This window comes from Brienomyrus brachyistius, chromosome 1 (assembly GCF_023856365.1).
Source record: "Brienomyrus brachyistius isolate T26 chromosome 1, BBRACH_0.4, whole genome shotgun sequence".
NCBI lineage: Eukaryota > Metazoa > Chordata > Actinopteri > Osteoglossiformes > Mormyridae > Brienomyrus > Brienomyrus brachyistius.
Window position 1 is genome coordinate 24,452,847 of NC_064533.1, and position 27,190 is coordinate 24,480,036.

At 44.2% G+C, this 27,190-nt stretch overlaps 1 protein-coding gene across 1 annotated transcript in view; it reads left to right on the forward strand.

Moving 5' to 3' along the window:
- Positions 1–4,553: 4,553 nt before the first annotated feature.
- Positions 4,554–27,190, forward strand: part of pip4k2aa (phosphatidylinositol-5-phosphate 4-kinase, type II, alpha a) — a 35,489-nt gene continuing 12,852 nt past the window's right edge. The window contains exons 1-3 of the mRNA XM_048971038.1: positions 4,554–5,436; positions 25,496–25,593; positions 26,350–26,446. Of these exons, the coding sequence (XP_048826995.1) occupies positions 5,296–5,436; positions 25,496–25,593; positions 26,350–26,446 (336 nt within the window). The 5' untranslated portion in view covers positions 4,554–5,295. The remainder of the gene's footprint in view (positions 5,437–25,495; positions 25,594–26,349; positions 26,447–27,190) is intronic.

Here is a 27,190-nt window from a genome sequence, read left to right on the forward strand (position 1 = left end):
GATTTTATCTTCATTCACTTATATTTAGCTCAGACTACCTTAAATCCAACAAGTCATCTTGCTAACACAAACATCCAGCTTTGTGCTACAGGCCCCTGGTGAAAAATCATACACTGGGAAGTTATATATTATGGTATTATTACTCCCATGACCCTGACTGAGATATCTGGATGAACGGTGGACAGATGTTGTTGTAATTAAGGCTGTTTCCTCAGTCGAGTTATGATGTCGAGGAGTATGTGTATGAAAACCCCTATATCTCCAATACATATCGTTAAATGAGGATTCATTACGGCCAAGTAAGGGTGATTACAGGTTACAGAGGGAGAGTAACATCTAGGACAAAGCATTACAGGTACTGCTAGATCAGTGGACAAGACCTTAGTGTCATGGCAGAATTCTCTTCAGTGTTCAGATAATCAGATATGCATATATGAAACTGACTGCAGTATAAAAGACCTATGCATGAAATCCAATATTACCTTTGCATTATAAGTGCTGATCCATTACATGCAAGCTTTAAATATTCCATAGGCAGTTTACAATTAATATTTTAACTAATTATGAAATCAGGGGAGTTTATAACTATTGAGAAGTTAAGGCGCTAAGTCATGTTTACCTGAGGCTTGACTTGAAGGAAGATTGGCATCAAGGCTAAAATACTTGGGGCTATAGCTCAGAGTGATGAGACCTAACGGCGTCCATGTATGAAACTAAAACCTTTGGCTTTCCTTTCTCTATAAGTCCTGAGTATTTGCTTATGGAATGTGTGGCTGTACCGTGTCTTACTGTTGCAAAAACCAAATAACCTTAATATACAAACTTTTGTACAGTATAGGGGTCTATTATTTAAAATCTTGGCATGGTAGTCAGCTGACTTTATTTCATGTGGCACAAACATCATTGTGCATGCATCATTTTTTTGCATCCATTGCTGAGAATATAGGTAAATATACAATTAGATTTATATATAAATATCTGTGCAAATTAGCCTTCAAGTGAATCCACGTAAAAACATCAATGGCATTGAAATGATTAACTTTAACAAATTAAAGACTAAATTTGAAGTTTGTATGTGACACAGGATGTAGAACAAGGGCAAGGGACTGGCTTTAAGTGATTTTCTGTTGCCATGGTGATGCCTGTACCTATATGAACACCTTTCTTAATGAAATCTAGGTGGCCTTAATCGGATTGATTAGGCAATTTTGGATGATCAGGGGCCAAACAAGAAGCCAAATGAGTGTGAGGATTTCTGAGGTGTCTGATATTTTGCCTGTATCATTAAGGAACCCGCCATTGCCAGGATTTGAGCTGCAGGTGATAGTAGATGCATACTGAAGAGAACCATAAAGATGGACCTCAATGCAAAGTAAACACAGGGTACAGGCAGGAGGTCTGGCAACGTCAGCAAGGTTCTGGAGCCAGGAAAGTAAGATCAAACACTGAAAGTACACAGTGAGGCTCGGCTGGAGGAAGAACGCATGTCGAGAAGAGTTTGAAACGGGTATCAGTCAAACAAAGCCATGGTAGAAAAAGATGTCTGGCATAGGACAAGGAAAACCTAGCAGAACAAATCTGAACCATAAAGCCAAACCAGGAGATGAGATAAAGAAAATGTAGAAGGAAATGGCAGCACGCACAAGTGGTGAATTCCATAGTCTACTGAGTATTGAGAGATCTACAGTAAGGGCCATAAGTATTTGGACATTTATTTCGATTTTTAAGGTCTGTACATCACCACGATAAATTTTAAAAGAAACAAGTCAGAGGCAGTTGAAGTGCAGACTTTCTGCTTTAATTCAGTGGGTAGAACAAAAATATTGCATAAAAATGTGGGGAACTAAAGTAATTTTTCTACACAATCCCCTCCTTTCAGGGGCTCATAAGTAACTGGACAAATTAATATAACTGCAAATAAAACGTTCAGTTCTAATACTTAGTTGAAAACCCTTTGCAGGCAATGACTGCCTGAAGTCTGGAACTCATGGACATGACCAGATGCTGGGTTTCCTCCTTTATAATGCTCTGCCAGGCCTTTACTGCAGCAGCTTTCAGTTGCTGCTTGTTTGAGGGTCTTTCTGTCTGTACTTTAGTCTTTAGCAAGTGAAATACACGCTCAGTGGGGTTTAAATCAGGTGATTGACTTGGCCATTCGAGAATATTCCACTTCTTTGCTTTATTAATATCCTGGGTTGCTTTTGATGCATGTTTTGGGTCATTATCCATGTATTATGAAATGCCGCCCAATCAATTTGGCTGGATTTGAGCAGACATGATGTCTCTGAAAACCTCAGCATTCATTCGGCTGCTTCCATCCTGTGTCGTATCAAGAAACACTAAAGACCCAGAGCCACTGGTGGCCATGGACACCCAGGCCATCACACTGCCTCCACCATGTTTTACAGATGATGCAGTGTTCTTTGGATTATAAGCTGTTCCAGCCCTTCTCCATACTTTTTTCTTTCCATCATTCTGATACAGGTTGATCTTGGTGTCATGCTGTTCCAGAACTGTACTGGCTTTTTTAGATATTTTTCTAGCGATGTCCAATCTAGCCTTTCTATTCTTAAGGCTCATGAGTGGCTTGCATCTTGCAGTGAACCCTCTGTATTTGCTTTCATGCAGGCTTCTCTTTATGGGAGACTTGGATATTGATACGTCTGCCTTCTGGAGAGTGTTGTTCACTTGGTTGGTTGTTACGAAGGGGTTTCTCTTCACCATGGAAATGATTCTGCAATCATCCTCCACTGTTGTCGTCCGTGAACATCCAGGCCTTTTTACGTTGCTGTGTTCACCAATGCTTTCTTTCTGGTACATCATGAGAAAAACTGTGGATTTTGCCACTCCTAATGTTGTGGCAATTTCTCGAATAGTTTTTTTTCCTGTTTTTGCAGCCTAAGGATGGCCTGTTTCACCTGCATACGGAGTTCCTTTGACCACATGTTGTATGTTCACACCTCAATCTTCCAAATGCAAACAAGACACCTCAAATCAACTCCAGGGCTTTTATCTGCTTAATTGATAATGAAAGAATGAAGGAATTGCCCACACCTGTCCATGAAATAGCTTTTAAGTGAATCGTCCAATCACTTTTGTCCCCTTTAAAAAGAGGGTGGCACATGTTAACAAGCTGAAACTCCTAAACCCTTCATCCAGTTTGAATGTAGATACCCTAAAATGAAATCTGAGAGTATGCACTTTATGTCCATGCCCATCCTATAACTTCGATTGGAATATATTTCAGTAAAGAGGTGAAATAGTAAAACGTGGTTCAGTGTCCAAAAATATATGAACCTAACTGTATGTCAGTATGGCTGCAAAACTCAGGATGGAAACAAATGCCTCTGCTTATTTTATTGTCAACAAAGTCAGGAGACCAGAAAGTAAGACTTTTTTACTTTAAATTGAATTATTTTGTTGTTCTGATCTTTTTATGTTTATATTACTAAACTCCTCCCCAGTTTCAGCTACCACCATATTAACATTTAATGGAATTTAAAATGCAAATGTAACATTGGTTCAGTGGGTAACAATGTTGCTTCACACTTTTAGGACTGGGTGTTTAAATCCTGCATCTCCAACCTGCAGATAGGTCATCAATCCTTATTGAATGTTAATGTGTTTCTTGAGATGAAGTGGAATCCCATCCAGGCTGTACCCCTGAATGGTGCCCTATGCGGCCTGGGATTGGCTCCAGGCCCAGGTTTGCATTTGCAGAAAAAAATACATCTAAATGCTACGGGAAATATGGCCAAGAAACAATTTACAGAAATGAAGAGACAAAACAAGAGGGAGGTCAATTAAAATTTTAATAAAATTACTGGGAAAATATGGGCGTATGTCTTCATTGTGATGAACTAGAGAAAACCCCCGCCACTCCACTTTCAACAAGATTATTCTAGCATGAGAGTGAATCGAGACATGCGCAACAACGCTGAGCCCGAGCGACTGCCATAGAAGGCAAGCGGAATTAAATCCCCTTGGTACGCGGAACAAAGGCGATATATGGTAAATCGAAGAGTATGAGACAATATGCATAATTTTAAGGCCGATTTTTTTATGTCTCTTTCCACCCGTACGCTCCCGCGATTTCCCCACTATCGGTGGACTTGTTGAGTCTATTTATTGTACCCGTATTTTAATTTTGCTCCCATTGTCTCATTGTACTATTCTAAGGCAAATGCACCTCCGATCGGACACTACAAAGATTTTATCATTGCACGCCCACGTTTTACACCACTAGTAATAGATGCACGATTTTTTGGGTTTTCAGTGCTGACTACCCCCTTCAGAATCCGCACCAGACTCGTAACACATGAAACTGAAACTAAAACTGAACTGCCACTTTATGATAATAAGCCACTTTCGTAATATTTAGACAATGATTCTTTTACTGGGTGTTGATTAAAATGCATGGTTGCGTAAATACTGTATATTATGCATTTAGTAATTGTGCGTTTTATTTTCCTGCCACCTCGAGCCTATTTCCTGCCCTTCGATTGGCCGCGAAACGGAGGTACGATCGGCGCCGGTCGGAGCGCCGCTCGCTCGGCCGCCTCCCACTTCCAGTTGTCAGCGGACAGAGCGGCAGCCAGCCGGAAGCGCTGGGAGTCAGCTGCAGGCTTTTAAAACATTAAAATTCAGCGATCTGCGGCATTGCAGCGCTGCTTTTTTTCTCCCCTTTCGGAGTAACTGAACGTTTCCGTACATTTTCACTTTTGGAGGAGAAGGAAAGTAAAGTGGGGGAAACGTGTTTTAATGTGGCGGATCCTAAATTGGGTGCGTATTGGGATGGTGCGGGCACTTTAGAGAGCATTGGTATTTTCTGAAGATAAGTCATTATTTTTAATAGTCGCCTTTTTCTTAGTGAAACAATAGCTTAGTGAAATCAACTCGCTGTCGTGTTGGAAGCGAGACGGTGGCAGCCTGGGCGTGCTGCGCTCAGGCGCATATGGGGTACGGGCTTGAGGAAGGAAAGGGGGTGACTGATGGTGTCTAGGGGAAGTGCGGATTGCTGCAAAACTAGCTAGCTAGGACAGAAAATAAGTTAGTTATCATTAATCTGAGTTTTTAATTGCAGCACACAAGCATCAGCACAGCACGATAGGGCATTCATTTTGGCGGAGAAGAATGCTTGGGTTTTAAGAAGATCCATTATTATTATTGATATTAGTATTTATTGTCTTGTGTGGTTTTTAAGAGCGCGTCACGGTTCGCACTGGCCGCAGTTAGTTATAAGGCGGACGGTTAATTCTAAGGCGTATCGCTGAGTGTGCGGCCAGATTGATCGGCATGGCTTCGGCGAGCAGTATCTGCGCCTCCATCGCCAGCAAGACCAAGACCAAGAAGAAGCATTTCGTGGCTCAGAAAGTGAAGCTCTTCCGTGCCAGCGACCCGCTACTCAGCGTCCTCATGTGGGGAGTCAATCACTCGGTGAGTCCAAATATTTCAGAATAAAAATGTATTTGATTCTTGTAGCTCCGGCGGCTTTACCGGAGCGGTGTCAACTGTCGGATCATTGGCACCGGCAGCCGGCTTAGAGGAGCGATTCACCGCCCGCCTCTTCTCCTCCGCATTCGGCATGTTCCCCGTTTACATTTCTGCAGCCGATGTGGGCGGCGGTGAGACGCCGAGGCGGGACCGAGACCGGGACTGGGGCAGCGCTGTCCAGGCGGGACGGTTTTGCAGGGGAAAAGGCGTACTTGGGGTGCAGCAATGAGGCGCCTTGCTTTCGTTTAGTTGCCACGATCGCGGCCGTATAACAATGAGACTGGGTAGATGCGCACTAGGGCATTAGAAAAAGACAAGAGGGATTAAATCTTAAGGTACTCAAACGACAGTCATTTCTTCGTCAGTTTTTTTCATCTAGTTTGTCCAGTGTGATCCGCGGTGACCTTATGCAGAGCATCAATTTTGCAGTACACGCATGAACCGAGGGTGATAGATATTTCTCCGACGACCTGTGGGCATGCAGGCGGCTACAGTGTGACAGCTGCTCTAATACGAAACGTCTATGTGCGTCTGGGATTTTTGTTTGGGATTGTTGTCGGTGCTTTACGGTATGCTTTGGTTTGCAATTTTAAGGCCTCAGCTTTTGAACGTGCGGTGTAACATTTTCCATCCCTGCATCTAAACAGTTAGTGTCATCGCTGTAACTCTCTGATCTTGTAAGCGATAGCCGCTTCTTTTCTAGCTGTTGTATTTCCTGTAGTGAGTAGTTCCTACAGAGTAGTAACGCTAACCTATTACTTTCCTTGGAGTCAGCAGTCCTTATAGGCATTCAAAGGGTTTGCAGTCGGCTACTAGCATACTAAAGATACCGTTTCTAAACCAGACCAGATGTTTAGGACAGTTTAGTTGTCCAGACACTTGTATGAACCCAGATGGAAAATTATTCTGAAAAATCTTCTTGCACTTTCCTCTAGGGGCCCTTTAGGTTTTAAATAGAAGATGAACATGAAAACACAGTCGCACAAAGTTGAAGGCACGGAGATTTTATAAATAAACTTTGGCCTTTGAATTTGTGACTGTCAGTTTCTTGTGAATGTAATGGAGGACCTAAAGATGTCTGTGTCAGGGGTGGATGTTAATTCCGTTGTAACTTTGCCTGCTTTCTAAATGCTTTATGATGACGGCGATATGCAAGGAAATCGTATAGTCCGAGATTGAAAGGAGGTCAACAGGTGGACTGTCACGTACGTCTTCATGTTTTCAGAGACAAGGGCCGCTAAGCACCAAGCTGTTGGAGAATGTTTGCCTGAAGTTCGTACTTGTTGCCGGGACATCGACGGCGTAACTGCCGAAGGACAACGTGCAGCAGATGAGAGCGGGGATTATGGGGGGGGGGGATCTTCGGCCTCATTACAGTGGTCATTCCTGCATCAGAAGTCGTCTCGCATCGTCGTCACAGCTCGGCTGCAGCGTGAGCTTGTCCCCAGCATGCAGATACAGCTAGACGGTTCTGTGATGGAGCCACTAAGGCACGTTTCCTTTAGAGTAAACAGATGGAGGTATGTTGATGAAGGACCCATTTCCAACTTTCAGTCAAGTTATTTTCTTTTTTTTCTTTCATTTTTTTTGGAGAAGCCACCACTTTGAAATAGCCCCCCCTCTCCCCGGAGTGCAATTTTTCTGTTCTGTTTTTTTTTTTTTTTTCCCTTCCATTTGATGTCCAGAAAGGACTTTGGTGTGGGTGGTTTACATGGCCCCTGGTCGGAAAGTGACCGCTGTGTGATCTCTCCGTGGGTGGTGTCCTGCTCGAACCTGTGGCTCTCTGCATGAGTCAAGGAATTCGCCGGTAGGAATAAGCCTGGGGAGAATTGATTTCTGCATGTATTAGAAGTTACTTTTTGGAATCTCTGGGGTAATATGGAGTCAACCAAAGCGTAGGTACTATTATGTTCTGAGGCGACATCCCACGGCTGTGGTGACATGGGAGGTGGGGAGGTTGTGTTGTCATGTCCTCCTGACGGAAACGCTCATTTCCTGCTGGTAAAGCATTGGCCGTATTATCAGATGTTTCGAAGGTGGCATCTATTCTTCACTGGGGACTGCTTCTTGCTTTCACACTTCCGTTTTGTGCGTGCATGATAAGCGAGCGATGCAGTTGCATTTTTTTGAGCGAATGAGGCGTGCCCTGTGCTTGATACACAGACGCAGTCTACCGTACCTTGGGTGTATGGCGTCTGTTAGCTCTGCGTGGCGAATTAATCTCCAGTTCTCTTTGAGGTATCTGCTGATCAGCTGATTTTTTATCTTCTCTTATCCTACACAAGCACCGCCCCCTTGCTGGCCTTATCTGTTCAGTTGACTTCTGCATGGTTTTGCAGTTTCCAGCCGCTTCTTGTATTATAAAACTTTGGTGTTCGCATCACTAATGGTACATTTTTCTCTCGCAGTCCTCCAGGTAGTAAACTTTTCACATTACAAACATAAGGATTCTGGGAAAATCTACTGATTGCACAGGTTAATGGGTGGAAAACTTGGTGTTTTAAGCTAAACTGCCCATTTCTGTTAATTTTTACTTAGATATTTCAGGTTGTCTTTCAATGTATGAAATGTGTTTAGCTTTGGGCTGTGTAGCTGTTAAGATATCATCTTATTAATAATGTTGTAAAGGATTTAGTAAAGATGATCTTTGGTTAGATTTTGTATTAGCTCTTGTGAAAACTCAGAGCTGGTGCTCAGAAATTTCTTTACTGGGATGTTCATCTTTTTATCCTAAATGCAATAAAAATTCGAGAACTCTGTGTTGTATTCGCAGTGGGGCATTTTGGATCTTTTGCAGAGTAAATGTTGCCTCCATATTTGTCCTGGATGCTCTTTGCCATTGTTTCTAACATCTGTTGATAATTGGGGCTTTTCCTTTGAGTAATCAGAGCGTGGGCAGTGATCTTGGCTCCAGTCTTCGAAGCTTTGAGGAACGTCGTAAGGTCAAAGATGGGAGAAAGCAGGAGAGCTTGCCTGACGTGAAGGGGGGGGAGCAACAGGAACACGGAACCCTTCCAAATCACACTTGGGTTACTGAATGCTCTGGAAGGCTGGAGGTTAATGCAGTTATCTTGCGGCACAGCACTGAATGATGCAAGACTTATTAGGAAGGAGTTCAGTTTTGACCAACAGCAAGTTTGTGAGATTGTGCTGTGCGGTGGACTTGCGTCCTGTGGTGGGTGTTTACCTGCCCTCTTCCAGGGTCACTGCAGCCCTTATTGGCTAATTGATTTGGATGGATTCAAATTCAAAATACTTTTTGTCCCCGATGGGCAATTTAAGAGGCATAGAGGAGCAGTGCACACACATAACAGATGTAACATTTGACACAACAGATGACACACAATAGACACACAATGAACTATGATGGCTACGGCATGGTGATGCAGTACTTAGTACCGCTGCCTCACACATCTGGGACTAGGGTCAGGGTCTCTGCCCCCCTGGCTCAGAGTTTGCATGTTTTCCCTGCGTTGTTGTGGGGTTTCCTGTGGGTACTCTGGTTTCCTCGTTAATTGGAGTTGCCAAATAGCTCGTAGGTGTGACTGTGCGCGAGTGCCCTGGGGTGGGTTGGTGCCCGGTCCTAGGTTAATTCCCTACCTTCCCTACCATCAAAAATATGTATATAATACATAAAAATATTTGTGGATATATGTATGGAAATATTTCCCATGGAACTATATACCATATGTACCATATATCATATGGTAATTAATAATATTCTAGTTTGTTCTGGGTGGGACACACAAGTTAAGGTAAGTTGTCTTTGATCTCCCTACTGGTGTGGCTCAGTTTCATACAGCACCTTGCAGTTTGTCAGCTGACAGAAGCAGCGTTCACGTCCAAATGCATCGACTCGGCCCTCGTTTGTAGGCTGAGCCGCATCCTGACTGTTTCTGTCGCTTTCACTACAGACACGCCATGGGTGATGTAATTCTAATTAAATTCCTGAAATTCAACGCCACACCTTGGCTATAAGCGACGACCGCGTCAATCTCTGTATGTAAGTAAGCCTGCCCTCCCTCCACGAGACAAAGGGTCTGTGTGTGACTCTACCTTTCTGATTGATGTTCACCTATCCCCGCCACCCCCACATCCCTTGGTTCAGCAGTCCGTCCTCTGTGGGATTTATTTTCACTTTCAAGTACCTCATGATTTGCCGTCTGTGCTGCGGAGATGGCAGTTAGACAGCATGAGACAATGCTGCCCCGGTGGTTTTTTAATTTTTTTTTTCCTGTGTGTCTACAGCTGCTAATGCTGTACTTTATGTCTGCATGGTGTTAGTGAGAGCTGCCATGCTTTGAATATTCACCACCACTAATGTCCCAAAGTGGTTAATGCTAGTCTGAGGGGATCAACACTAGATTTTTGGCTATGACAGTGATTTCCTTCAGGTACTGTCCACCCTGCTTCCTGGGATAGGCTGCAGGCTCACCACAGCCCTTAATGTTTAAGCATTATGGAAGATTACTGGATGGATGTCATAGGCATTTGTAGCTAAACCCTTGTGTGCTGCATTTAATAGCGCGTGTCTGATAGATTTTACAGTATGTCGGAAGACGGCTGATGGAGCTCAGCTTAGCATCGCGGGATGCAGCTGGCTGTTTCAGGGCTGTTGTGTGGTCCCACACAGTAGGACAGCACATCAAAATTCACAGTTTTTAGCTAATTAGCGCTATCGTGCACACTGCTGGAGGTTTTTGTTTGCTTGTGTTGGATCCGAGGTAGCTTAGGCTAATTATTATTTGCTGTTACTTTGTCATTGAGGTTAGTTGTTGATGGGCCAGTGTAGATCCCAGCTCCTTTCTCTGGATCCATTATTTTTTTTCTTCTTCTTTTTCTTCTTGGACCGAAATAAAAAATCCTCGTTTCGGTGTTAAATTGTGCCCCAATAACCCTAACCTACATTTCATTAGGCACGCTCTGCAGTAATCCGCAACTGCAGTAACTAAGAGCAGCCACTGGATCTTGGCACTTTGACGGAGCCGGCGTGAATAACGTAAGTGATTAGATCATTTGTCCTGATTACTGATTGGGGCGTGATACTCACTTAGCAGCTCGAAAATGGAGAAATCTTCGTTCAAGTGCTCTTCAGAAAGGCTTAGAGCAGTATGAAAGGGCCAAGGATGTTAACAGTTTAATCACTGGGTGAATTGTACTTAAGGATTAATGTAGAAAGACTTGCTTCATGCAGAGGGGGTTTCTCCGTGGCCGTAATAAGTTGAACGCCAAGAAAAGCACATCAAGCACATCCTTAATTTCTTAGCTAAACTTCATGTGATGCTGACCACCCACTGACATCCACAGGAGAGAATGGTTTGGAAAATACAACAAATGTAGTTAGTTGAACCTGCATTTGTATTTTTAGTACTTTTCCCTTTTGCAGCCAGTCCTTCAGTCTTGCAAAAGTAATGCTTTTCACTACACTTTTCACGTTTTGTTGAATGAAAGATGATGCTCACGCCGATTAGCTAAAACGCTCTCAAACCGACACATTTCCATCTCACTAATTCTCTAGGAAATGTTACTAATATGCATTTGTGAAATTTGTGTGTATAGGTTTACCTTTCGGGCAGCATGGTGATGCAGTGGTTAGCACTGTTGCCTCACACATCTGGGACTTGGGTTTGAGTCTCCGCCTGGGTCACATGTGTGTGGAGTTTGCATGTTCTCCCCATGTCATCGTGGGGTTTCCTCCAGGTACTCCGGTTTCCTTCCACAATCCAAAAAAACATGCTGAGGCTAATTGAAGTTACCAAATTGTGCATGGATGTGTGAGTGTGAGTTTGCCCTACGATGGGTTGGCACCCACCTTGGGTTGTTCCCTGCCTTTCATGCCCATAGCCTATGGGATACACTCCAGGGCCCTGCAACCCTGAACAGTATAATCAGTTAGAGAAGATGGGTGGCTGGTGCTTGCACTTCTTGAACTGTTTGGCTTCGTGCATTTTAAAAAAATTGGGTTTTTCGGTACATGCAGAGAACACTGAAGTCTTACATTGTCATGTGACCTTGAGGCGGCCGCATCGAGTCCTCTAGTAAACGGTGAGTAAAAATTGTAAGCTGTTTTGAAGTCGTTAACTGAGCAGCAAAATAATATGCATAAAATAATATAAATAAGTACCATTTCATGTTATCTTTGTCCTTATTGGAATTTCTGTTACCACAAATGATAACTGCATTACTGATTCTGTCTACATCCAGACATCAGTCTTATAAAACCACTTATCCTGTGGAGGATCATGAGTCTGGAGATTTGCGATCACACTTTAAATATGGTGGATTACTGAGACTGTTTGTTTGGTTTTTAAATAGCATGTCTGTGCTAATGGTCTAGGTTGCAATGGCTTACTTTCTATGAGACCTCTCTATTCAGCCGAATTCTGTCTGCACAAACGTTAACCTAATTTCCTGAACATTAATTATTCTTCTGTGCCTTTTCATTCAGAGTTTTTTCTTTCCCTCTTCAGTTTATATGCAAGGCCCTTTCATATGCCTCGGTCCAGTCCATATGGACCGGTCCAGTTTTCCAGCTGACGTTTTGTTCTCTCTTAAATTCAATCTGTCACGCCCGGCTCGTCCGATCCTCGTGTGTGCCACGCCCCCCTGATTATCCACATGTGCTTCCCCGATCGTACCCAGCTGTGTCTTATTTCGTCATGTCTTCTGTCTATTTCAGTCCACGTCTTGCCCTGCCGTTTGTCCATCATTGATGTTAGATGTTAGTACCGTTGATCTGTCCTGCCCGTAGCCTTCTTTCCCATATGAATATAATTCAACCTTTATGTAAATATTGTTGTATCAATTTTAATAAAATTAAAATGGAATTCTAATTTAAAAAAATTTTTTTTAAAAAAAAGCAGACTTCAAAACGCACACCACCTGTCGAGGTGTATCCGTAAGGAATGTAAGCATCCGGATAAACGGGATCAATTTTTCCTTTCCTTTTCCTTTCTTTTGCTCACTCTTTATGATGTGGCCAGCGGCTTGAAGTTGAGGTGTTTATAGGAATCTTACTATCAAAGGACCTCTTTCTGATATTTATGCCGGTTTCCTCTTACTCTGGTTTTCTGTCCTGCAATCAAAAAACATGTGGCTTAGATGATTTGGGGTCTGTCAGTTATCCATGGTGTGTTTGTCTGTGCGTGTAATGCTGTGTGCTGCAGTCTGAACCAGGGTGTCCCTGACCATACGCACTGTGCTTCCTGGCAAAGGCTGCAGACCCTGCATGGAATGGATGGATGGATGTGTATAATTCATATTTTATATGTTCAGTAGCCACTTAATTAGGTTTGCCTAACTAGTACTTGGGAGGTCCCACTTTTGTCTCTGGAGCCTCTCCAACAATGGACAAGCTCTGCATGCAGAGAAGCCTTTCTACACACCATTGTTGTATGGAATTGTTATCTTTGCACTCGTGGCCTTCCTGTTCGTTTTAACGAGTCTGGCCACTCTGCTCTGACTTCCCTCATTAACAAGATGTTTTCGGCCACGGAAATGGCACCGACTGCATGTTTTTTGGTTGATGCACCCAGTTTCGCTCCCATCACTCTGAAAACCTGAGACTCTGAGATACTTGAACCACCAAGTGTGGCACCAACAATCACGTCGCAATCAAAACCACTTAGATCAGGGATCTTGGCCGTTCTTGCGCTTCGCTGGACAGTAAGTGAGCCCCTTCATTCTGTGTGTATGTGTTCATTTGCAGCCACATAATATTCTGTTTGTAGGAGCAGGTGTACCTAATAAAGTGCCCCTCAAGTGTCTGTGTATGCGGGTATGTGTATATTACATCGCGGGGACCAAATGTCCCCACAATGTGATAAAAAAAACCTTTTATCATGAATGAATGAAAGTTGCATTTATATGCATCTTTTATGAGAGTCTGGATCTTTACGTCTCATCCGGAGAACAGGGCCAGTTTACAGCACAGTGTCCTCATCACTGCACCTTTTCCAGCAGCAACCTTTTCCACCTTTTCCAGCAGTGTCCCCAGTAGGAGTGTAACGGCACACACATTCATAATGAAAATTTTCTGTATCTCTGTTTTCAGTTCAGTATGCATGTATACTGAACAAACGCAGCAAATGCGGAACCTGTGTGTGTTTGCGTGTTTCCTCCGACCAACATTCAGAAAGGGGTGGATGAATCTGCGCCGCTATACATGCGAAGTTGGAAGCTGCTAATGTTAACACAAGTACAGCCCAGGTATTTTTACATGCTGCACCATAATGCATATTTATTTCGTTATGCTTTGTATTTTGTGAGATAATATTTGTGTTGCAAAGTTCTGATATGAAACTGAAAGCTGCTAATGTGAATACAGTACAGATCAGGTACAGTTAGTCTTGTAAATGTGCACCTTAATGGATATTTGTTTTGTTTTTATTTACTTGAGAGAATATTTATCTTAATTTACTTGAAAGTAAATTTTAGTTTTTACTTTTAGGTTGCAGCAGTATTGAAAGAGACTTATTTAAAAAAAAAAAAAACAAAAAAAACAAAATCCAGTAAACCAGTTTAATAAAGAAAAAAAGAAGGGAATTTGTGTTTTTGTTTCTTTTGCCCTCATTGTACCGACACATGATTTTTTTTTTGAGGACAGTTTTACCCCTAATTCCTAGTTATTTCCCATCCAAGTATTGTGAACCTGCTTAGCTTCAGATGGATCACTGAGCCTGAACCGTAGGTGGTATAGCTGCTGACCGTGTTAGGATGTTTTTCCAGTCCCCGCAAGGGAAGACTCAATTTTACAGAATTCTGTGACTGCAATCAAAAAGCTTAGATTTCTTTGGTTACTTTGGGTTAAGATTAGGGCTGGGTTAAGGTTGTCATTGTTGGAATTTGGGTTTTGTCCACAGAAATTAATAAACGGTCCCCACAAAGATAGGACTACAAACGTGTTTCTCTGGACGTGTATATTTACTATATATAATACAGTGGATAACAGTATGTATGATGGTTTGCACGTACTTTGGCTTCATACACATCAACAGTCACGCAAGCAGAAAGCGTTTTTGACTAGCATTTTTCTTTCAAAGGAAGTTAATATACTTTTAGTATTAAAATATTATGAGGTATTATTTGTAGTCGAATGGTTTCGTGATGATGTGAGCGATTAGCTTTGCGTCATGGCAACAGATGGTCAAGCTTCTTCTGATTTCTGCCTGACAGGAGTTCAATTCAAAAGTAAAGAGGCCAAATGGTAGTCAACAGCACCAAGGTGGAGGGAGTTGCCCAGGTGGATGTGATCGGTCATCGGCTGGTCAGGACTGGCGCCCGTTATGGGCAGCCCCACCTGTCAGACCGACAGGGGAAAAGTGACTCATATTCCAGGAGGTCGATTTTCGCTCGGTGAGGAATTTAAATGGACCGTGCTGCTTCGCCATCTGCTGAGAGTGAAACGAGAGCACCCTTCAACTTGAGGCGCGTTAAGTATGAGCTGTGGAGGAATGCGGTTTTTTTCCCCCCCAGTGTCATAATAAGGCACGCTGTCGTCATGACAACTTAGACGCTCACATATCCACACGATGTAAATGATGCGCGAAGGGGCACCTACTGCCCACAAGCATAACAAACCAGAATCGAAGCTTCCGTTATTCACTTTCCCCAGGTTCTGGGCTTGTGGGTTTGTGACCAGCTGCGGGTTTGGTTTCTATCGAGCTACAATTGAATATTGCACTTGCGTGCTCCCAGTGACGTTGGAGCTGTGCTTGCCACCTTGCTAGGCTGCTTGCTGCTCTGTGTGCCTTTTTCCGAAACACACACCCCAGCAAGTGTGTTGTACACTTTCACCTTTAGTGCTTACAGTTAACGGCATTAGGGACAGTGTCCCCAATGTCAAAGTTAACGGGTGGCATGTAATTCAGATCTCATGCATAATCCTGAATGGGGTGCCGGTCCTGCAAGATTTTAAAACCCTCGTTTTCCGTTTCAGTCCTTAAGTTGGAATTGGAAAACCAGAGAACTCATTTGCCAGCACTGGCTAAATCAAAAGAATCAGCCTTCAACAAAAACTCGGCCGGACAAAACGCAGCGGACTTCTGTTTCATGTGAGCTCACAATGGGCCATTTTAAAATAATTCCATACCATCCCCAAGTATATTTTTCTTTAAATTACATGGTTTGGGTCAAAATAACATGAGTTGCACATTTTTATTTATTTTGTCAGTGAGAGGAAAATATACTTAAAATATGAATATTACTATAATTAAGAAGCCTCATCCATAATGTACGTGGATAATAAGTACACTGTGCCACATTGTGCGAATTTCCGTAATTAAGTGTGTTTTTGCTTTTTGTAAAGTCCAGGTATTGCACTTATTATTCTAGTTGTATGTTAATTCGATTGGACCTTGCTCTGCTGTGGCACACCTTATTATGTCTGATGCTCATTAGCTGCCTGCCTGTGTCTGGCTTCTCATGGAGGGGGGGGGGGGGGGGGAAGATGGGGCACAGCAGCTTGAGCTCCCGTTCCGTCATGGGGGGCAGACCGCCACGTGTCCAGACGAGGCTCGGCACGGACCCATGTCCTTGAGGTTACTTGCAGGGCGTCTGTCTTCCCGTCCGTTTTTGTGGCGGATTATCTGCGCACAGACCTCCCATGTTGTTCCCAGAATCTAGCGATACAAGGTGTGGGCTCATCCTGGGTTTGGCAGCATGCCTGCGATCGGAAGGTCGCCGGTTTAAACCCCGGAGAACCTACAGGGATGTCACGGTACTTGAGTTAGGTCTTTAACCCCTGATTATTCCAAGGACTTTGAGTGTGGGGAAGTATGTTACTTTGGATAAAAGCATTAAATTTAAATGTAGAGAAACACCCCATCGAGGAGTTTACTTGTAAAGGGCATTTCGTGGCTCTTTCATGGGGTGTCGCATGGCTGGAGTCCTGTGCTTCCTGGAGATGATCGGATGTCTCTGTGGGTGTTCTCCTGGATTTTCGCTTCTTACTCCTCCTCTCCTCTTTTTTGCTGAGCCTGCACTCAGGCTGTAGAAAGGGGGTGGGGGGGCGGAGGGTTACTTTTGTGTCCTGTGATGTTTAGCAGACACTTCCTGTCTCTATGATGCTGTCCGAGAAGCGCAAGGACTTCCATGTATGAGTCATTGCCCCCCCCCCTGGGTGTCCACTACGACTGTGTGTGTGTGTGTGTGTGTGTGTGTGTGTGTGTGTGTGTGTGTGTGTGTGTGTGTGTGTGTGTGTGTGTGTGTGTGTGTGTGTGTGTGTGTGTGTGTGTGTGTGTGTGTGTGTGTGTGTGTGTGGATTATGTTTATATTATGTTGTGGGGACCAAATATCCCTCACAAAGTTATAAGAATCTCACATTATTCAGGTCCTCACAAAGATCTGTGCATTCAAAAAACTTGTATTTAGTTTGGTTACTTATGGTTAAGGTTATAGCTGGGTAGGGGTTAAGGTCGTCATGTCATGTTTTCTCCATAGAAATGAATGGAGAGTCCCCACAAAGGTATAATTACAAACCTGTGTGTGTGTGTCTTTCTCAGAAAGGTTGTACAGAAACACGGGCAAAAAATAGGAAATGAAGACCCTGGTGTTTTGGCTCTATATGTAACTCGCACGGCTGTTTGTGATGCTTATAGCGTCATCTCTGTTCTTCTGTGTATGAAGCCAGCATCACTGCCTTTCATTTGAAAGCCACATCTTCCACAACCTGTGCCTACCTGCCCCTACCTGCCCCAACACACCCGCCTCCTCAGCAGGTGGGATTCATTTATCCAACTTGAATCAGTCCCCCTTTAAGAGTGACGCTTTGCTGTGTCTTTAAGTGTGTCTCATTAGTGTAAGTCTGACAGTAAGCCTGATACCTCTGGGATCTTTACCAGCAATGCCTCTTCTTTCTCCATCTGCCACTCCTGTTATATGTCCTCAATATAAATATTACCATCCATCCATCCATCCATCCTACTGCTTTTCCACTACAGGATCACTGTGACCTGGAATCTATCCCAGGATGCAGAGGGACAGCCTGGATGGGATGCCGGTCTGTCGCAGGGCACATGCTTGGACACGTTTTGGTCAATTTGTTTTCGCTTTAAATTTAATTCTGAAAGTCTGTGTGTATGGGGTAAAATGAGCTGTCACGTTCAGAAAAACATGGGGCTGGTAGATTTTGAATCTGGCTTAGAACGGTACTGTCTCTGTCTCTTGTGGCACGCTCTGTGCTGTTACATATGTAAGAAAGAAAACTCAGGCAGTGTAATAATTTAAATGATCAATATTGGTTTGTTTGCAGGGAGTCCCTCTTTTGGAGGTAGCCTGTTCTACAGGAATACATGATATAGACACAAGTGCACGTTCACAATCTCTGGTCATTCGGCTCTGGTTTCATTGGGTGCGGTTATTTTTTTCCTGCACTCATACCAACAACAGGTCAACTAGGAGACAATTAACTGAATGTTAACGGACTGCTTAATTGGCTGTTTTGGATGTAATTGGTCTTACGTCTTTGGGGGGCGGCGATTGGACGATTCCATTTGATCTGCTACCTTTTACATCCATCCAATGGAATGCATCCTAGTCAGGGTCATGGAGGGACTTTCCCTTTTAAAAATTAGATTTTTAAAGGAAACCTTAAAACTGTTTACATGCACATAAAGCTAAATAATTCACTGAAGCAAAGAGACAAACCAGAAAAGCTTAATAGGTCACCTTTAAGGAATTACTTTTGGAATAAAATTATCATTTTACACTTCGAAAACAAAAACTTTACATAAATGTTGACATAATTTACATAATTTTGACATGTTTGTGCAATACGCTCTATGCCATTATTGTGTATTAAAAACAAGGATGTAAATATAGTTTCCTAAACAGGGCCAGTCATAGCTATTCATTCTTGAAATATCCCATCAATCCATCTTCCACCCATTTATGGAGTACTGGGTCACGTAGAGCACGTCCCAGGAGACTCGAACGACGTCCCATCCATCACAGGACAATTTAGAGCCCATGTGCTTCTGGACTGTGGGAAGAGTCTACAGCAACATAAGGAGAGATTCGAACACCACATGCATATCGTACGGTGTTTTGTTTCAATGTTTAACCAAATAAACTTGCATTTGTTTACTTTTCATTTACTGCTATTTAGTTACTTAGAGTAACGTACTTATTCAGTCACAGTAGTTTATTCAACAGCTTGTTTATTCCTCATATCGTCTTCATATTCGACGTATGACTTTTCACGTAAATCGAGGAGCACCTGTATAGGGTTGATTTTTTTCATGATTAAATTGCATTTGCTTATTAAGTGAGTGGAGGCTAATTATCTGATTGTGTAGCAGGGTTGGTGTTTCAGGAATTACGTCTAGCACTTTCCGTGTATTAACCACGGGGTTAGCCTGGGCCTTGCATGAACCGCAGGCTTAGCCTGGGCCTTGCATGAACCGCAGGGTCAGCCTTGGCCTAGCATGAACCGCGGGGTTAGCCTTGGCCTAGCATGAACTGCGGGGTTAGCCTGGGCCTTGCATGAACCGCGGGGTTAGCCTTGGCCTAGCATGAACTGCGGGGTTAGCCTTGGCCTAGCATGAACCGCGGGGTTAGCCTGGGCCTAGCATGAACCGCGGGGTTAGCCTGGGCCTTGCATGAACCGCGGGGTTAGCCTGGGCCTAGCATGAACCGCGGGGTTAGCCTTGGCCTAGCATGAACCGCGGGGTTAGCCTGGGCCTTGCATGAACCGCGGGGTTAGCCTGGGCCTAGCATGAACCGCGGGGTTAGCCTGGGCCTTGCATGAACCGCGGGGTTAGCCTGGGCCTAGCAATGCGGCAGAAGCTGGCAGGAGGTTCCCTCCCCCTCCCTCCCCTTACTCCAGCTCCCCCAGTTCGTTCCCACTCAAGCCGCCAACACCACATACTCAGAGCCACATGGGCAGGTGTTTGGTCATGACCCGGCAGGTCAGTCCCGGGATGCCAGTCGGGTTGCGGCCCCAATTCGAGGTCGGATTTCATGCAGCTGGGCGACGGGAAAAACAGCGTCACCGTGTTGCACGATGCAGCGAGCTCCATTTCACGCAGGGTGGCTCCGTGCTCAGGATGCCTACGGGGGGGGTGGTAACGACTCCCATTCATCACCCCACTGTGGCCGTCATTGAAAAATGATTTAGGTCTTGAAGTAAAATGAGTCTGAGTTGGAGGAGCATCCTCAAGCAGTTTCTGTAAGGCCGAAGGAGCAGGAGGGAGGTCTTGGCGGACCGTATGAAATCAGCAGACTATTTATAGTACCACCATCTCACACAAGCCCGCTTGCCGGGGATCAGCAGATTAATGTCGGGATCACGGCTCCGTCTCCGGCCACGTGTCCCAGCGCTAGGAGCCCGCAGCCCCTTTTTACTGTCCCATTTCAGGTCTGTCCTGACATTAATGGCAGGCTCCTTATCCTCAAGCTGATTTCTAACATAGAAAACCTCACTGCAGACGTGTGTGTTTCTCTAGTGCTGTTATAGAATATTTATTTATTGTTTTGTTAATTTTATGTGTGTTTTATGAAGACTCTTGTATCAGGGTATTTTTATATGTAACAGCGTATTGCCTGTGGGCTGTATTTGAACCAAAAGTGTCAGCAAAGCCATTCGGTGAAAAATCAGGTGTCTGAAATTTTGTGCTCTACCTTGGATTGTTCCTGGGTCCTGTCCAGGATAAGCAGTTGAAAAGATGGATGAATTTCTGGTTATTAATTAATCCTTATCAACTTGTGCAAATCAGTTCTGTGATATATATGTGGGTCTGTGATTTGATATGTGGGGTTATTTATTTCTGTAATATCACTCCATCTTCTCACCGGTTTGGGTCATGGGGGGCCTGGAGGTAGCACAGGGCTGGAGAGCACTGTGCCGTCCCTCCAGGATTTTGCGGTTTCGCAATCGCAGAAATAAACGCATAATCAAGCCACAATATTTGCAATATAGGGATCAATACATTTTTCAGGTTTACCATAGAATAACGATTTTCAGCAAGATATGGCCAAATCAACAGGCCGCTTCCATTTGGACGGTGACACATCCTGTGATGTCATCGTAGTGCACGTGCAAGTGTGTTTTCTGCTAGGCTACACTGCGGGGAAGATGAGCACAGATAGCACGTCTCATTTACCAACAAGTTGAGGCTTTGTAACTGGATAAGTTGAGGCATTATATGGAGCAGAGATGAACATAATCAACATAAAGCAAACCATGGGCACATAAAAAAAAATTTCTGCTAATGCATTGGACTGCACCAGAGGTTGGATTAACTCACAGCTACACTTCTGTAGATGCTAATCAGCCTTTAATGATACAGACAGAGGGCTGGGGCTCGGGATAAAATACGGGATGCTTCTCAATATACATACTTGACGGGACTTGTTTTCTTGTGCACCCGTTTTACATCATCTTCCGTTGCCAAAGATCAGTTCCAGTAGTCAGGAATAGAAGTATGGGGGACAGTAAAAAATCTCCGGGGGTCGTTCCTGCCCTGCCCCAAATATCAATGATGCATCGGTTTCATCCTCGCCAAACGAGAACAATCCCATGATTCACTGTGACCCAAGTTCGTTCTTGGGAGGCAAATTAACAAGACTGCTCTTGCTAAGACCACAAGTACGATCCTTGCATTCTTGGCGTTGAGAAACACCCACAGTGACGAGGTGAGTGCCAGCAGCAGACCAAGGGTGTTTCTCAAGATGTGTGCTTGAGCGTACTTGTGTTTTCCTATAATCACTTTGTGTCATCTACTCTGGGCGAAGACCAGTTCCAGTATTCAAGTACAGAGGATGGTAAAAATCCCCAGATGTCGTTCTTGCCCCCCCCCCCCAAATATCAAGTATGCATCTGTTCCATCCCCGTGATTCCATCTCGTGATTCATTGCTCAAATTTGTTCTTGGGAGGCAGCTTAGCAAGACCGCTCTGAGCAAGACCACAAGTATGATCTCTGCGTTCTTGGTACTGAGAAAGACCCCAGACGTGTTGAGTCCTCACAAAGTAACACAGGAACCTGTACCGTAAACAGGCTAATAGATGATTCACCCTGATTTTTATTTGCTGCTTATGCTGAATTGAGTTAATTTTGCTAATAATTTAACTAACTTGAACCAAAAGTCAGTTTTTAAATACATAACCGAGCCTGTGGTTCTTGAATTCAGAAATGAAATAACAATGAGCACTGAAATGTCATATAAAAGAAATATTCATTCATTGTATTCACATGTCCTGTTGTGGGGGGTCTGGGGCCTAACCTGGGGGCCACAGGCACAAGGCAGGGAGCAACCCAGGATGGGGCACCAACCTATCACAGGACACACTCGCACACACTTTATCAACTCCAATTAACCTCAGCATGTTTTTGGGTTGTGGGGGGGAAACCGCATGCTGACACATGTTAAACATACAAACTCCACACATGCAGCCATGGCAGAGACTCAAACGCAGGTCTCCGGGGTGTGAGGTAACACCGCTAACCATTACATCATGCCACCCCTAAAACTGACATTTATTAAGTAATTAATAATACATAGATAATTATATATCTTTTTCTTCACTGGTAGTAGTTTAAAAAAAACCCTGAACTCGATTTTTTGGCCAATTTATGCAAATATTCCTCAAATAAAGCTCATGGAACTTCACAAGTTGTGTTACAAATTGTGAGAAAAGCCACCGTGAAATTAAACATTTTTGGGCCTCAGCAATCGCCAAAAAAATATTATAGATATCTGGGCAGTTGACATATAAAACACAACCTAACTGCATGCGAGGGGAGAACATGCAAACCTCACACAGACTGAGCAGAGACGGGATTCAAACCCCTAACCTTAAGGCGACTGGGCTACCCATGGAGCCTGAGCATTTACAGCTCAGAGTACACTGCTAAGGTCCGGCAGTGTCTCAGCCTGCATGAACATGCCTGTATTTCACTGCCCGGGCAACTCGTAGAGAATCAGCCTGTGAAATGCATGCCGGACCTGCGCTCACGCACTTGGTGTTAACCTCGACAGGTGAGCGTTTTAGTTTCTCTGATGCAGTTTGAAACTGTTGGGTGTGTGCATCCCTACCTTCACCAGCAGTGAGAGTCAGAAAGCACTGGCCATTATACGCTGGAGCAGAGCTGCTCTGTGAATAAAGATCAGACAAAGCGTGTCCGGGCCGTGCGTAAATACATTGTAGTGGATAAGCAGTTATGGATAGACTGGTATCCTATCTAGCAAGGATAGAACAAGAGGTTCTGGTCCCCCCTGACAAAATATCACCCCCACCCCAACCACATAATTTATATATATATATATATATATATATATATATATATATATATATATATAAAATATATAATAAATATATATATAAAATATAAAAAAAATCTGCCAGGGTATCCGTGCCCCTATTGCACCCCTGCCATCCAGGGTGTGCCCTGCCTTGTGCCCTGTGCTTCCTGGGATAGGCTCCAAGCTCAACCCTGTATGGGTTAATTGTTGATGGATGGATGAAAGGATGGATAAAACGAAAAATAAGAAATGCGTATCATTTGCGTGCAAAACCCTGACATCTAGAAATGGTTTGGCTTTAGTTATGCTTTTTTGTTTGGATTGCATTAGATTGCATTTGACGTGTAAGTCCTTGCATCGGTCATGGTGGGTCATTGCGACGTTGGCCTGCATTGACCCGTGCGCTAAGCTAACAGCTGTCGCTTTGGAGCCTGGACTGGTGCCTCCCTCTCTCCCTCCTCTCCTCGGCCTGCGAGCAGCCTCCTGTTTTCACCTCATGAAGGTAATGCACTTCCACCTGGGTATTTAATTCTACTTTTCCTGGGTAACTGGAAGAAAAGCTCCTCTTGATAATTTTTTTTCCCTCTTTGCTCCCGACCCGAACTCGCGGATCGCGGCTGCCGTCAGGGACAGATGGCCGCAGCCGGATGGAGTTGGCACCAGGGCTAGACACGCCACGTAAACGCTTTCAGAAAGCGGGACTTTGGAGCTCCCTGCCTGCCGACATGTCCCGCATCTGTCCAGTGCCTCGGAGCATTGGCACACCCTGTTTCCCCCCCTCTGTGTGCGTCTCCCCTGTCTGAGTGGCAGCGATATCATATCCTCTCTGAGTGGCTACTGCACAAATTTAGCTGTTGCTGTGGCCTCTCTCTGGCCAGATGGTGGGAGCAGAAAAATGATCATAGCATCTCTGTGTGTCTCACTGTCTTTAAAGGGGCGTAGATTGAGAAATTGCCCCCACTGAGCATAACGTTACAGAGACATTTCGCCGAAGTGTCTCTGCAGGTGCCTCTGCCTGTACAGTACCAATCAAAACTCTGGATTCATCTGGATAATGCATTCATATGTATTTTAGCTATGTAATTCACCTTATGGAAAAAGGCCTTGAGACGATCAAATAATGCAAATCAACTGTATGTCTGTGTGCTGGTCCACATTTGTATGGTTTGAGAACAATGCTGGAGTTCTGCTGAATTTCTGAAAATCGACATAGAAAATGATTCATAGAAAGACGCCAACCTGCACAAAACACACAGAGGCCACATTGCTGTTAAGCATCATGGATCTTGAAATACCGGTGGCTTCAGTTTATTGCACGTACTTTTCTTTTTATGAATTTACGCAAGTCTGTCACTTTTCACGCCATATTCCCATATTTTTTTGTTTCTTTTTTGGTTTGCAAGGGTTTTGACGGTTAGGGGACTCTTACATGCCTCTATGGCGTTTGCATGTGGTGCTAAGGTGTGTGCATTCTGCTCTCCTGAGTTGTCCTCCGCCTCCATGTTTGCTTGGCTTGCATGGGGAGCTCGGCCTGTGTGGCCTGGCTTATCCCCTTCCTGCGGAAAAGCCTAAAAATCCCGCATTCCGGAATGTTCAGAAATCAGTGGCGACGTCCGTCATTGGGGGTCCTTATTGCCTGTTGCTCAGGTTACCGCCTGTCTGCCTTGCTGAAGCAGAGAGGTACGAATGTTGGGGTCTGAATCCCAGAATGTTTGCCGGATAGTAAAGATTCAGAAGTGTGTGTGTGGGAGATATTTTTAAAGTCGGTTAAGCAGATTTGGCGGCAGAAATTGTTCGGAGCGGTTAAAATTGCATGTCAGAGACGACCTTTCCTTGGTTGGCGATCTGTTTTGTTTGGGGGTCGGGAGTCTGGGGAGCTGAACCACACATGAGTCAAACCACAATATATTTCAGCAGTTAGCATGATTTAGATGCTAAAAGGGCTTTACAATGATGATTCTTGTGCATCTGCAGTGCCTTTGTAAAGAAGCCTGGTCTTCAAGTTCAGGTGTGCTGTGCGGCTCCCGTAAGTGATTATCCGGGTGAGGGCCGTGTGAGGCAGACGCCCATCCTGTCACAGCACAGGTTCAAACAGACCTCCGAATACTGTTATATACGGACTCTGGTGGTGCGAAAAACATTTTTTTTGTGTTTTGATCCTTAGATGAATCCTTCCAGAATATTCAAGGTTATTTGTCCTGGTTGCGCAGCTGCTATCCAGTCGGATGCGTGCCGGTTTCCTTAAGTCATACTAAAAACCGCTTCATATTTCTCTGCATGCAGACTTGCACGTACACATATGATGCGATTGACATAAATACGCATTATCTGCGGTGTAACGCTTGCTGCACCAAGGATTTATGTGCATACAGCCACTGGCCGCGATGGTTCTTACCCCTTCACTACTGTGGAATGTTGTCCTTTCCTCCCATTCTGCACATTTCCGTATTTTTTATTTTTTTTTAATAAACTGTTCAGCCATAGGACATGCATTCCAAAATGACATTTAAAAAAAATTTGAGCACAAGGTTCATTCATTCATTTTAAATAATACATCCTCATGAGAGATTCAAATGACAGCCCTTGTTTTCAGATATTTGGATTTGTGTTTTGTTTTCCCAAAATATGTATGATATTAATAAAAAATTCTTCCTCATTATTTTCTGTTAGAATTCCAAATGGCTATGATCTTTTGTGAATAGCATTGTGCTGGGCCTGACCTCAGAGGTATGAACACCCCCCCCCCCCCTCGCTCTGCAGATCATCGAGCTGAGTCACATCCAGATCCCCATCATGCTCATGCCAGATGATTTCAAAGCCTACGCCAAGATCAGGGTGGACAACCACCTCTTCAACAAGTGAGTGTGCACTCCAAACCTGCTGATTGTGTGCAATCCCACCCCCTGCTTATTGTGTGCACCCCCCCCCCTGCTGATTGTGTGCACCCCCACCCCCTGCTGATTCTGAGCACTCCCACCCCCTTCTTATTGTGTGTACTCCCGCCCCCTGCTGATTCTGAGCACTCCCGCCCCCTGCTGATTCTGAGCACTCCCGCACCCTTCTGATTCTGAGCACTCCCGCCCCCTGCTGATTCTGAGCACTCCCGCCCCCTGCTGATTCTGAGCACTCCAGCACCCTGCTGATTCTGAGCACTCCCGCCCCCTGCTGATTCTGAGCACTCCAGCACCCTGCTGATTCTGAGCACTCCCGCCCCCTGCTGACTCTGAGCACTCCCGCACCCTGCTGATTCTGAGCACTCCCGCACTCTGCTGATTCTGAGCACTCCCGCACCCTGCTGATTCTGAGCACTCCCGCACTCTGCTGATTCTGAGCACTCCCGCCCCCTGCTGATTCTGAGCACTCCAGCACCCTGCTGATTCTGAGCACTCCCGCACCCTGCTGATTCTGAGCACTCCCCGCCCTGCTGAATGCGCACACTCCCGCACCCTTCTGATTCTGAGCACTCCCGCACCCTGCTGATTCTGAGCACTCCCGCCCCCTGCTGATTGTAGCCTGTAACCTTGTACCATCCATGTGTCCTTGCCAACTGATAACTGCAATTGATATCTTTTTGGATTTAAAGGTACTTTTTTCCTTTTCCCCCTTTGCTGTAGGGAAAATATGCCTAGTCACTTCAAATTTAAGGAATACTGTCCCCTCGTCTTCCGTAATCTCAGAGAAAAGTTCCTGATTGACGACCAAGATTTTCAGGTGAGTGTGGAATGACAGCCGAGCATGAGTCTGGTCGCTGGGTTGTTTACCTCCTAGGACACTCATGGTGTCCCTTGGGGGAGATGTACTCTGTCTGGGTCCACTAATTGGGCCACGTCCCTCTTAGGAGAGATTTCTGATCTGAATCCTGCAAGTGGACCGCATTCCTTTTAGTGAGTGCATGTGTATTTGAGTAGATTGCTTTATTTGTAACATGATATTTGCTTTCAGTATGAAAGCAATTTTTTTGTGATGCTACACACAGAAAAATGATATGAAAGATTCAGTATTTTCTGTAGATTTGAAAATACTTTCAAGAAAAGATTTTTGCTTTATTTTATAAAATAATAGAATTTGGTAACTGGATTCAACGTCATTTTAAAGTATGAGAAGTTTTTAAAAGTTGCTGAAATGGCAAAGACACCTTTCTGAGTATTAAAGGACACTCTTACCATAAAAACAATTCACCTAGTGTGACAAAATCCGCTGATATTAACTAAGTCTTTCATCTTGGCTCCGACATCAGTAGTACGGCACGGCCTGCGTTTCTGCCGTGCCCAGCATAATGTTAAATTTAGCTACTTTGTGAAGCCTCACAGCTTTTACTAAGAGTTATTTAATACCTGTCTGCTGTTTCATACATCAAGGTAGCTACAGTTTTCTATTTCTGTCACACAAGTGATGTATTATTTAATGAAGAGGAACATTTGTGCTTTTTAAATAATGTTTCTCTCTGAAGTTAAG